A 12,158-nucleotide genomic window follows, 5' to 3' on the forward strand; every position below is an offset into this window, starting at 1 on the left:
CACTCTAATGGCAGAAAGCAAAGCAAAACTGAAGAGTCTTTTGATGAGGGTTAAAGAGGAGAGTGTTAAAGAGGAGGGTTAAAGAAGCTGGCTTGAAACTACATTAAAAAAACTAAGATCATGGCATCTGATCCCATCACTTCATGGCATATAGAAGGGGAAAAAGTAGAAACAGTGACATATTTTATTTTCTTGGGCTCCAAAATCACTGTGGATGATGACTGTTGCCATGAAATTAAAAGATGCTTGCTTCTTGGAAGGAAAGTTATGACAAACCTAGACGGCATATTACAAAGCAGAGAGCTTTGTTGACAAAAATTTGTATAGTCAAAGATACTGTTTTTCCCGTAGTCATGCATGGATGTGAGAGTTATACTATAAAGAAGGCTGAACACCAAAGAATTGGTGCTTTCAAATTGTGGTGCTGAAGACTCTTGAGAGTCCCTTGGATAGCAAGGAGATCAAACCAGTCAATCCTAAAGGAAATCAACCCTGAATATTCACTGGAAGGACTGCTGAAGCTGAAGCTCCTATACTCTGGCCACCTGATGTGAAGAGTCAACACATTGAAAAAGACACTGATGCTGGGAAAGATTGAAGGCCAAAGGAGAAGGGGATGGCAGAGGATGATGGTTAGATAGCATCATTGACTCATTGGGCATGAGTTTGAGCAAACTCCAGGAGATGGTGAAGGACAGGGAAATCTGGTGTGCTGCAGTCCATGGGGTTGCAAAGAGTCAAACATGACTTCATGACTGAACAACAACAACAGCCATAATGATCAGGAATACCATTTTCCCCTAAAGTGATTGCCAGATCAAAAATGGGATTTTACTTCGAGTTTCTCTGATTACTGGTTAAGTTATATATTTGTTTTTCTTTGTGTAGTGGCCATTTACATTGACTTTTCTGTTAACTGCCTATTTTAGGAGAGACCAGCAGGACTGTCTGCTGGGTTTCCCCAGTCCTTCTTTCCCAATTACCCTCTTAGGGTGATTCCGTGCCTCAGCTTCCCAGGGTTTCTAGGTACTACTGGCGTTGATACAAACTCCAGCTGACAGACAAGGTATTTATCTACCTGTCTTGTCAAGGCCGCTCTCCTGTCTGCAAGAGCTCCATGGTCATATATTCAGGTGGGTATCACTAATGCCCTTCCAAAGTCTCCATCAAAAAGGAGAATGGCCGTATACCATTCTAGGATGATGAGAGACTACTACTGCATACAGCATCCTGCTACTGGCCTTCTGAACTGTGAGGGAATTAAGACCTCAGTCTCTGTTTAGGCCACAATACACGTCAGCTCCTGTTTGAGGGCTGCCTAATCCTGGAGACAGTCTTTCAGCAGTGATGTGCCAGAGTGGCTCCATTCTGTTGGACACAGGGCACCGTGTGGGAGGGGTAGCAGGGCACCTATCCAATCAGGTATCAGCATACCAGGCTTTGTTAAGTAGGAAGACATGACTCCCTCCAAGGGGCTGCATGCTGTCGCTCTGCTCTCCTAGAGCTGGGAGATCAAGTCTTTCCTGGAAGCTCTGGATCTCACTCTGATGACAGCCCTTGGAGTGGATCCAGTTCTGGGATGACCAGGTCAGCCCTCCCTGAGAAAACAAGAGTAACCACCTGGATGAAGCGATCACTGGACCAGCAGTCACTCCCTCCTGAAGAAGGCCCTGTGGTCTTCCTCTAAGACAAGGGAATGTGTGTGTGTGTGTGTGTGTGTGTACATTTTGTCTAGTTTTGATACCATTTTTTTTTTGTTTGCTTTTTTATTTTTGGTCACAATGCGTGGTACGCAGGATCCTAGTTGTACAACCAGGGTCTGAACTTGTGTCCCCGGCAATGAAAGTATGGCATCCCAACAACTGAACATTCAGGGAAGTCCCTAGTTTAAATGCTTTTATATTGAGCAATCTTATGTTATTTTTAATAATTTTGTGATTAATACTAATTTGAAAGGGCTACCTGTGGGTTGCATCCATTTATTACACTGTATTAGCATTCTGGGGCTGCAGTAACAAAGCACCAGGACGGTGGTTTAAACAAGAATTTATTATCTCATAATTCTGGAGGCTAGAGTCTAAGATCAAGGTCTAGTGATTGATCACAATCACAATAAGACTAGTGATTGTTGACCCATAAGGGACAGAGATTCTATTAACACATTTGCTTTCACTACTGAGAAATAAGTTATTTTTAGGAGGATTTTGGAAGATATTTTAGGCATGGAATGTTGTTGAACAAGAATCATAGCAATAAATAGTACTATCATCCAATAATCTTATGGCTGCGACTATGGTGATATAAACACATCTTAATCTTATTGACTTTTCAGAAAAGAATGAACTGTTATCTTTAATTGCTCTGTTAGGAAAATATTCTAACCACATGTATGGTATAATGGGTATAATCTTTATAGTGGTGTCATCTTTATCCCTGGTTCCTGGCACAGAGCTCCTAGAACTCTTGAAATCAGAGAGACAGAAGAGTCTTCTGTTTTTCATAACTACTACTTCAACCCTACTGGAGTTTATGGTAATGAGGTGACTCTTGGAGGGGTCCTAGAGAAGTCTGGGATAAGGGCTAGTCACCAGTAGGACCAATTAAGTCATGATTAGAGAGTCACGCACTCCCAGCCCTCACCTGCATCCCAACCTGACCTCTGCAGAGGGAAGCGGGACTGGAGGTGGAATTCAATCACCAGTGGCTGATGGTTTCATCAATCATGCCTTTGTAATGAAAGTTTCATGTAAGACTTCTAGATGAAAAGGACCAGAAAGCTTCCAAGTTAGTGAGTACATGGAGGTGCTGGGAGGGCGGTGCACCCAGAGAGGACACAGGAGTGCCATGCCCCACCACACCATGCCTTGCCCTACGCCTCCCTTCCATTTGACTGTTCTCAGGTTATATCCTTTATAATAAACTGGAAATATTCACTAAAGTGCTTTCTTGAGTTCTGGGAGCCATTCTAGCAAATTATCAAACCTGAGGTGGGGGTTGTGGGACCCCTCCAGCTTTGCAGCCAAGTCGGGCTGAAGAATGGGTAATTTGAACACCCAGTATCTGAGGTTGGCATCTGATGTGAGGGTGTCTTGTGGGTCCAGGCCTGTAACCTAAGCGGTTTGATGCTAACTGACCATAGCTAGTTTTAGAATAGAGTTAAATCATGGGATTCCCAGTTGCTGTTTGGAACATTGAAGAATTGATGTTGGAGAGACACCATGCAATTGGTCTTGGAGGAGGAAAACACTTCTCAACACAATTAAGGAGATTAAGATGTGAGCTTCAACCGGTAACGGGTCTCCTTGAGATGACCACCTGCCAGGTGGGAGTCACCTTTGTATGAAATGATGAACTGAAAAGGAAGAGATTGTTTCTTATTAGTCTCCTGCTGCCCCCATTTCTTTACATAAAGATTGGAAATCGAAGATAAAGTTTCTTTGTTGAAATGATGTGTTCAAGCTTTGGAACTTTTTTTTACATTTATTTTCCACTTTAATTTTTTTTTCTTTTTTCTTTATAAAAAAATTTGCGCTGATTCTTCCTTGTGGCATGTGGACTTTCTCTAGTTGTGGCATGAGGGGGCTTCTATATTGTTATGTGTGGGCTTCTCACTGAGGTTCAGGGGCTTACTTGCCCCAAGGCATGTGGGATCTTACTTCTCCCGTCAGAGACTGAATTTGAGTCCCCTGCATTGAAAGGTAAATTCTTTACCACTGTATACCGCCAGGAAAGAAGCTCCTAGAACTTCTAAAGCTTATAGTTAGTGGTGGAAACTGGAATCTTTGTTTCATCATTCCTGAATCTGAATTTTTGGAAACAAGAAAGCCTACCTAAACTCTATGTAGACATAAATGGTTTGAGATAAAATATTCTTTTCAAAACCACTGCAGTTTAGGATGGATGTGTAATTTCAGGATAGGCCCATAAAGACTGATTCAGTCATGTAAGCATGAAATGAAGAAACTGCTAGCATTTATTTTATTTTATAAAAATTTGCTGCATATTAGAGAGAAAGGCAGTAGGCTGGTAAATGAAAAAAAAAAATTGCATTTTTCCCAAAGGAGAGTTCAGCACCAGCATTTTTCTGCCTTGCTTCTTCCTTTCTTCCTTCCCTCCCTCCATTGTATGTTGTTACCACATCTCAGGCACTGATGGGGATATATCAGCCTGTTTCTTACGGAACTTTAGAACAGTAGGGAAAACTGACCTAATCATGTCAGCTTGCATCATAGGGGTGAGATTACAACTGTGATATGTGCCTCCAGGTGGGGTTCTAGGTACTCCATCTACATGGAAACTTGACCCATCCTGAGATGATGGTGATAGAGGGGGCATCCCTGAGGAAGTGACAGCTGATGGGAGGAGTAAATGCTACCAAAGTGAAGGAAATCAGGGAGAGCATGCTCCAAGCAGAAAGACCAGCTCGTGAAAAGTCCCCACGTGGAAGGGAGTCTGCTACTTTTTGTGCTTTTGAGGAAATGAGAAACCAGAAGGGCTGGAAAATGAGAGCAAGGATGGCATGGTGCAGAATGTGACTGGGCATTTGTGTGGGGTCAGATCCTTTATGGGACATAAAAGTTTCAGTCTTTGACTTAAGAGCACTAGCAAGATATTCAGCAGAAACTTGGCTAGACTTGAGCTTGAAAGATCTTTCCATATAAATGTGTGGAAAGCATACTGAAGTTGGATGATGGAAGAAATGGTGAGACTGGTTTGGAGGCTCTTATCTAGGCAAAGGTGATTCTGTCTTGAAGTAGAGTGATGGCAATGGGGATGGACGACAATGGGCTGGAGGCATTCAGGAGGTAAAACCAACAGCAGACGCAATGAGGTGGATGTAGGAAGGTGTCAAGGATGGGGCTTAGGTTTCTGTCTCGTAGAGCAACATGATACCATTGGGTGGAGGAGGGAATTTAGGGGAAAAACTAGGTTTGAGGGAGGGTTCAGGGTTGGGGGGTGTGCAGATCATGAGTTCAAGTTTGGGTAACTCGAGTTTGAGCGGCCATTAAGAAAGCCTAGTGGAGACGCCAAGGAGACAGTTGAAAATGTAGGTCTGGAGGTCAGGGGACTAGCCCAGGATGGATGTGTACATTTAGGAGTTGCCAGGTGAATAGGTGTTAGCGGAAGCCATGAACTTGGAAGAGATTTCTCCTTTGGGAGTGTGGATTGAGAAGAAAGTATAGCCTAGGATCATGTCCAGCATACCTGCCCAATGGAGAGGTCAGGGAACAAAAGAGAATGGGAGGAAAGCTTAAAGAAGTAGCAGTGAAACCAGGAGAGCTTGGTGTCATAAAACCAAGGGTAAATGAGTACCCCATGATAAAGTGCTACAGAGAGGCTGAGTGAGAGAGGGGGAAAAAGCTGTCTGTTGAGTTTCACTGTCTGGGAATCCCAGCTGACTATGGTTGAGCTGTTTGTGTGGACTCAGTGTGGAGTGAGGAAGTGAGCTGTCTTGTTTGACAAGTTCTGTCATTTATCTTGCTTTGGACTTGATTTTTGTATCACTTGCTGTGGCCAGAGGAGGGTCCAATTCAGTTGAGGATCTCCCAACTGAAAAAAAATGAATAAGTGACAATCTCACTGCGCTAGTTTTGCACGTGCTCCCCACAAAAGCCCAGTGGGCAGAAGGCTGTGAACTGTAGTTATCGACTTTCCACATTAGGGCAGTAAAGTTTGGTATGCTCAAACACTCCAGATTCTTACTGATTTTTTTTTTGGTTGGAGCTAGTATGTACTGAGACTCAGAAAACACTACCCATAAAAGATAAAAAAAACAAACAAACTGATAAATTGAGTTTAATCAAAATGAGAAACTGCTGTTTATGAAAAAAAAAACACTGAAAAAAACATTAAAAGACACACCAGAGACTGGGAGAAAATATTATCTACGTCCAAGTCTTTTATCTGCCTGAAATGGGCTTATATCCAGAACATATAAAAAGCTCTTAAAACTCAAAAATAAGAAATTAAAAGATGAGCAAAAGATTTAAAAAGACATTTCACAAAAGAAGGTATACTGCAGCTACTGCTAAGTTGCTTCGGTCGTGTCCGACTCTGTGTGACCTCATAGACAGTAGCCCACCAGGCTCCCCCATCCCTGGGATTCTCCAAGTGAGAACACTGGAGTGAGTTGCCATTTCCTTCTCCAATGCATGAAAGTGAAAAGTGAAAGTGAAGTCGCTCAGTTGTGTCCGACTCTTAGTGACCCCATGGACTGTAGCCCACCAGACTCCTCCGTCCATGGGACTCTCCAGGCAAGAGTACTTGAGTAGGCTACCATTTCCTTCTCTGAAAAGAAGGTATACAAATGGCCAATAGGCTGTTCTTCAGACACCCCAGACCCCCTGGTTTTGACACCTTCACATAGGCCCATCTCTACACCAGGAATATTTTCCCTGGATAGCGGCATGGCTCCCTGTTGATGGTCTTCAAGGGGGGCCTGGCTTCCTCCTGTTATTCTTGCTGGCTCTTGCCATAATAATTTCCTCTCCCTCTTGCCTACTGCATGTCCTGGGGACAGCATGGTTGTGTTCAATGTATGTGATGTGATAATCAGTTTCCTGGTATACACACCTCCCTTCCAGCTTTCTCCTACAACAAAGAGGTCTGGTGTGAGAAACCAACAAGATACTGCATGTGACTTCCAAGGCTGAGTTATAAAAGACACTATAGCTGCCACTTGGCTCTCACTCTGGGAGAAGTCAGGTGCCATGTTGTGAGGATGCCCAAGGAGCCCTGTGGAGAGGTTCCTGCTGGGAGGGAGCAGAGGCCTCTTGCCCACACCCTGAGCTAACCTGCAGGGTTAGCATGTGAGTAAGCCACCTTGTGAAGACCTTCCTGCCCCAGTGAAGCCTTCAGATGACAACTAACTTCAGCCTCACTGCAGACCCTGAGCCGGGCCTAGTTAAGCCTCTCCTGAGTTCTTGACCCACAGAAACTATGTGAAATAATGAATGTTTACTGTTTTAAGCTGTTAGGTTTGGAGGTGACTTGTTACGCAACAACTGATAACTAATACAGGTTTGAGAGAATAAGTAGGTCCAACCTGGTTTGGTATCTAAGCCACATTCTTCTGACTACTTAGAAAATGCATATTTTGGCCCTTCCCATGTATAGGTGTTGGAGTAGGAAATGGCAACCCACTCCAGTATTCTTGCCTGGAGAATCCCATGGACAGAGGAGCATCGTGGGCTATGGTCCATGAGGTTGCAGAGAGTTGGACATGACTGAAGTGACTTAAACTTATTGCATTTGTCCCTTAGTTCTGAACCTGTAGAAAGGGGAGAAAGGAGGGTGAGGGAGATGTGGGGTACAGCAGACCAGACGACAGTTAGAGGTAGGAATACTGTATATCCTGCCAGGCTCCTCTGTCCATGAGATTTTCCAAGCAAGAATACTGGAGTGGGTTGCCATGCCCTCCTCCAGGGGATCTTCCTAACCCAGGGATCAAATGCACATTTCATTAAGCGCATCTCCTGCATTGGCAGGTGTGTCCTTTACCACTAGCATCATCAGGGAAGCCCCAGGAATAATTTGGGGAAAGAGAAAACCTGAAAAGATAATTTTTAAAAAAGCTTTAAGAAATCATGTGTGACCCCACCCAAGGAACTGTCAGCAAAAATACATGTTGCTGTTTACACTCTCGGGTCAGGTTTGTGGAGAATCCAGTCGTGTGAAAATTGCACAAGACAGCGGGTGAAGCATGATTAGGTCATTTCCCCAAAGTTCACACCAAGAAGTGTAAGTGTATCGTAAGTGGCAGAGCTGCTCAGAGAACGGGTCTGGAAGGACAACCTCAAGCATTCGCAGTGGAAAGCAAAAGGAGTGCATGTCTACAGAAAGGACAATGCTTTGCCGATTAACTGCGTTTGAGGGCGAGTCTCATCGGCGATTTCTCTGCCCCCGGCTCCCCCCTGCCCTTCCCCCCCAACGCCCGCACCCCGTCTGTCTTTTTTGCCAAAACCATAATGGAGGAGTCTGGAACTAGTGCTTCAAGACTAACTTTTAAAGGCTTATTTACTCTTAAAACATCCTTGAGGGACCCCAGGGGAAGAAACAGGAGGAAAAACCCAAAGATAAACACCAGGCAGGGCTCGCAGAACACCGTGGAGAGTAGTCCCGGGTTCAGACCGCACCAGCGGCGCGCGGAGCAGCTGCGGGGGCCGCTGCAGTTGGATAATGCTTTTACCATCTCCCATTCTGCCCTGGGTCCCCCGCCGTCCCTGACCAGTCTCAGTCACAGCCCCTCTTCTGCTCTGGAAATCTGTTCACTCAAACCGATCCAGCAGAGACAGAGGCCGAAATAATTTGAACAGGGGTAACAGGCGGGGCGGCTCAGCCACGTTGTCAGGAGACCACAGCAAGGACTTTTATTTCCTGCCATGTGTGAGGCTGTGGAGGGGCAGTTCCAGGCGGGGACAAGCTCAGGGGTCTCTGGGTCTGGCACCCAAGGCCAGGACTCTCTCGAATTCACCCAACTAGCCGGAAATGGTGTTTGAGCAAAAACGCCAACCAAACCGCTCCCTGATCAGTTAAAAGATAAATCTCACAAGGCAAGCAACCGAGTCCCTGAATGTTCCGAGTCCCTTTCTCCAAGACAGCAAAAACAAAGAAAATTCCTAAGTTACAAACAGGAGGGTCAGGCCTTCCAGTTTCAGACCTTTGCATGTGTTAAGCAAAACCAAGAATAAGCAAGAAAATATGCTATTTGAATTGCGTTCAAAACGTCTTTTACAAGTGAAGCAAATTACTTCTGCATGTTTCTGGGGCTCTGCAGAGAACAAATAGTGTTCTGTGTTTAATGGGTAAAATTACACAATTTGCTTTTAACAGTAAACCCGAGGCCACGGTGGCTTCGGATAGCATCGCGCTCCCGAGAGTTCCCTCCATGCAGCTCCACTCCCAGCAGTTTCCGAGCATTTTGGAGGCACGCAGTTGTTCTCATTGCTTGCAGCGTAGAGAGGAGAGGCCGGGAGGGCGCCGGCGGGGACGCTGCCCTTTTCCTTGAAAGTTTTGCTTCTCTTCCTCCCGCGCCACCGGTTTCTGGGATTGGGTGTCTCTCTGATGTGCCCCCGGTGGAGGCTGGCGGGGCACCGAGTCGTCCTGAGTTACAGATTTACCGTTAGGCCCTCGGGGGTCCCGCCCCTAAAGGTGGGTGCCAACTGCGCCAGGACTCTCTGTGGCTAGGGCAGTCCCCGCGAGGTCTGGCTGGACGTCCCCAAGGCTCCACCTTTGCGTCCAAGCGTTCCGAGGAGCAGGCAGGAGGGCGGGCGCGGGAGGCGCGTCCGGGGACGGAGCGGCTGCCCCCCGGTCCTGGCCCCGCGCTGCCCGCGCGCCCCGCCCGCTACAGGCGTGTCGGTCCAGCAGGGGGCGCCAGCGCTGGCCTCTTGCTCTGCCCATCGGGGCGGGCGAGCCTGGGACCCTGCCTCCCTGCTTGCCCGCGGTCCGCCCCCCGCGCGCGTCCGGCCGGCCCTAACCGAGCGGCGCATCCGGGCCGAGAGAGGAAGAGGACCGCGAGTTCCTCGAAAGGGACCGACTCGCCAAGCGCCCAGGAGAAAGGGCAGCGGACGCGCGGCCGACAGGGGTGGTGGCGCCGGATCCCCGCGCCCAGGCCCCTACGGCCCGCGGCATGGCCCGGGGCTCGGCGCTGCGGTGGCTGTGCGTCCCGGCCGTCTGGGCGGTCGCCGCGCTCTTGCTTTGCGTGTCCAGGGCCTCAGGTAGGACTCACCAGCCCGCGTCCGCCCGGGCGCACCTCCTCCAATCGCGGGCAGAGGGCTTGCCACTCGCGCGCCCGTCCCTTCCCTCGCGATGCTGCTGCTCCCGCCGCCGCGCCGGCGCCGGTGCTCCTGGGCGAGGGGCGCCTGGCGGGGGCCCCCCTCCCGTGCCCACCTCAGCCCGGCTCCGCATCTGCGCCCCGCCGCCCGGGGCTGCTTTCAATAAGGCGCGCTCCTGGGACGCCTAAGTGTTTCCAGAGACTAGGGCGGGCGGCGCCGGCGCCCGCGAGGAGCCCCTAGCCGGGGGTTTCCGAGGGTCGTGATTGTGAAGGCGGCAGGCGCCCGGGTCCTCAGACGTGTCCGAGGTTCTCAAGACCTTAACTCGGCCCTGCTCCCCGAGGTTCTTTCCAGAGCTCCAGGTCCGCGGCGCCCGGGTCTGCGCCGACCTCTCCCCAGCGCCCGCGCCGCGGTGGGACGAGGCTCAGGGAAGGGGGCTCCCGATCCCCGCCCCTTGGTTGGAAGGGAATTTGGCTTCCCTTTTGTTGGCCCCTCACCCTCTCCGCCCCCGCCGAGAGGTGGCCAAAGCCGCGTTTCCTGTGCCTGGGGTCCGGGGTCCCCGGGCCGCCTTCCCGCTACTGGGGACCTAGCCTTTTTCGGGCTGGCTGGAGGGTGGGCCGGGCTCCCGGGTGGCATTCCCCTCGAGGGTCGCACGCTGTTGGGCTGCGTGGACCCCGGGGCGAGCAAGAGATGCCATCACGTTCGGTGGAAGCTAGGGGGATCGGCCTAGGGTGCCACGCTGTCCGATACCCGCAGCACCCGCCTGCCAGCCCCCCGCCCCCCAGCCAGCCAGTTTCCCGCACCCTGCTGAAGCGAGGGAGGGCGGTGGAACCTCTAGGTTTGAAAGCTAAGGGGGTTCACATCGTGACCCAGAAATGAGTGAGCCGCCCCTTACACCTAAGCGGGTCTCGGTGTCCCCTATTCCATGTATTGTGCCCCCTCCCCCCGGCATTTCTGCACGTAGGTGAGAATTAGACAAAAGACACGAGAACGGGGCTCGGTGGTTTTCGTCTTCTGCTGCCAACTGCGCGCTCCAGGGATCCATCCAACGATTCAGGAATGCTGGGCAGCCTTTCCTGGGGGGCGTTTGGGTTTAATACAAGAGCCAATTACGTCACACATCCTTGGTTACTTGATTTGGGAAAGGGGTTTGAGTTTCTGTCGCTGTCCCTTAAAGCATAAGCCGCTCAAGGTGCACGGTGCAAAGGTAAGTAAACCAGACCTAAGTTAGTCTGTGCGTTTTTAAACAGCATCCCTCTGGATTTCTGCACCCCTTCTCCCGCTAGAAGCCCTCTCCCGTTTCGAGTCAAGGGGTGCATTTGCTGCGCTGCGGGAGGGGAAAGAAGGGGCTGAACCCCGGGCTGAACCCGCTGCCATTGAACAGCGTTTGCGTGGTGGCCATGTGGGGGTTAATTGCTCTGCAAAACCCTACCGCGCAAACCTGTGGCCCAGCGGTTTTAGTTGCATTTGCCAGGGGTAGAGTTGGAAGTGGGTGATGTGAGAAAAGGTGATGGGTCTGTTCCTTAAATCAAGATTGCAGCAAGACTGGAAAGTTGCTTGCGTTTTGGGCAGAGGAGTTTAAACATTGCCGTAGTTTCCAGTAGAGTTAAAGAAATCTCCAAGGAACAAAGCAATCCAGTATCACTTTCCTTAATTTCTGAACCCTGTGTGGAGGTAATTTTCTTTCTCCAGTAAAATAATAGTAATTTCTATAGGGGAGGGAGAAGGGAAGCTGTTTATAATTCTCTTTCTTCTGGAATGTTAGGTGAAGTGGAAATGCAAAGAATCAGATCATATTCAAACTATGAATACAATTTTATGATTACAGGAGATTCAAGTATTTGGCATCTTTTCTGCTGTAAAGAGGAATCCCTGTAATCTGAGTGTATTTTATACACAAAACATACGTTACTATGTAAAAACAAGGAGACGTTATTCTAAAAGGATTTATAAGTTCTATGTTTTTATAGAAGGCTCTGTTCCTTAGGGAGACAAATGCTTAATTTTGGACTGTGTCCCTGGCCAGGGTTTGACAGACTGGGAGTTTTGGGGTCTCCTCACCCCTGATTTTGACAGTGTAATGTTTACTTCTGGCCCAGATCCCTGGAGTGATGGCGGTAATAAATAATGATAGTGATCCATTTGAAAGTAAGTAAATGAAAACATCTTGAAAAAGAAGACTTTGTGGAAAAAGAAAAGTTTTTATATACTCTTTAGTAAGGCAACATGTTTTTCTTATTACGGCTGTGTACCAAGAAAAGAAGAAGCACACATTTGAAAATCTTCAGTATCTGATAGCAAAAGCAAGTTTAACCCTCAGGTCTACTTGATAAAAATGTCATCTGGACAATGACCACCACTATGTGGCATTCAGTGTGAGCTGCTGTC

The 12,158-nt window shown here is 48.5% G+C and overlaps 1 protein-coding gene across 1 annotated transcript in view; it reads left to right on the plus strand.

Annotated features, from left to right (window-relative positions):
• The first annotated feature begins 9,421 nt into the window (after positions 1-9,421).
• The window catches only part of ROR2 (receptor tyrosine kinase like orphan receptor 2), a 235,766-nt gene continuing 233,029 nt past the window's right edge, over positions 9,422-12,158 (plus strand). The window contains exon 1 of the mRNA XM_043453351.1: positions 9,422-9,716. Coding sequence (XP_043309286.1) covers positions 9,629-9,716 — 88 coding nt within the window. The 5' untranslated portion in view covers positions 9,422-9,628. The remainder of the gene's footprint in view (positions 9,717-12,158) is intronic.

This window comes from Cervus canadensis, chromosome 30 (genome assembly GCF_019320065.1).
Source record: "Cervus canadensis isolate Bull #8, Minnesota chromosome 30, ASM1932006v1, whole genome shotgun sequence".
NCBI lineage: Eukaryota > Metazoa > Chordata > Mammalia > Artiodactyla > Cervidae > Cervus > Cervus canadensis.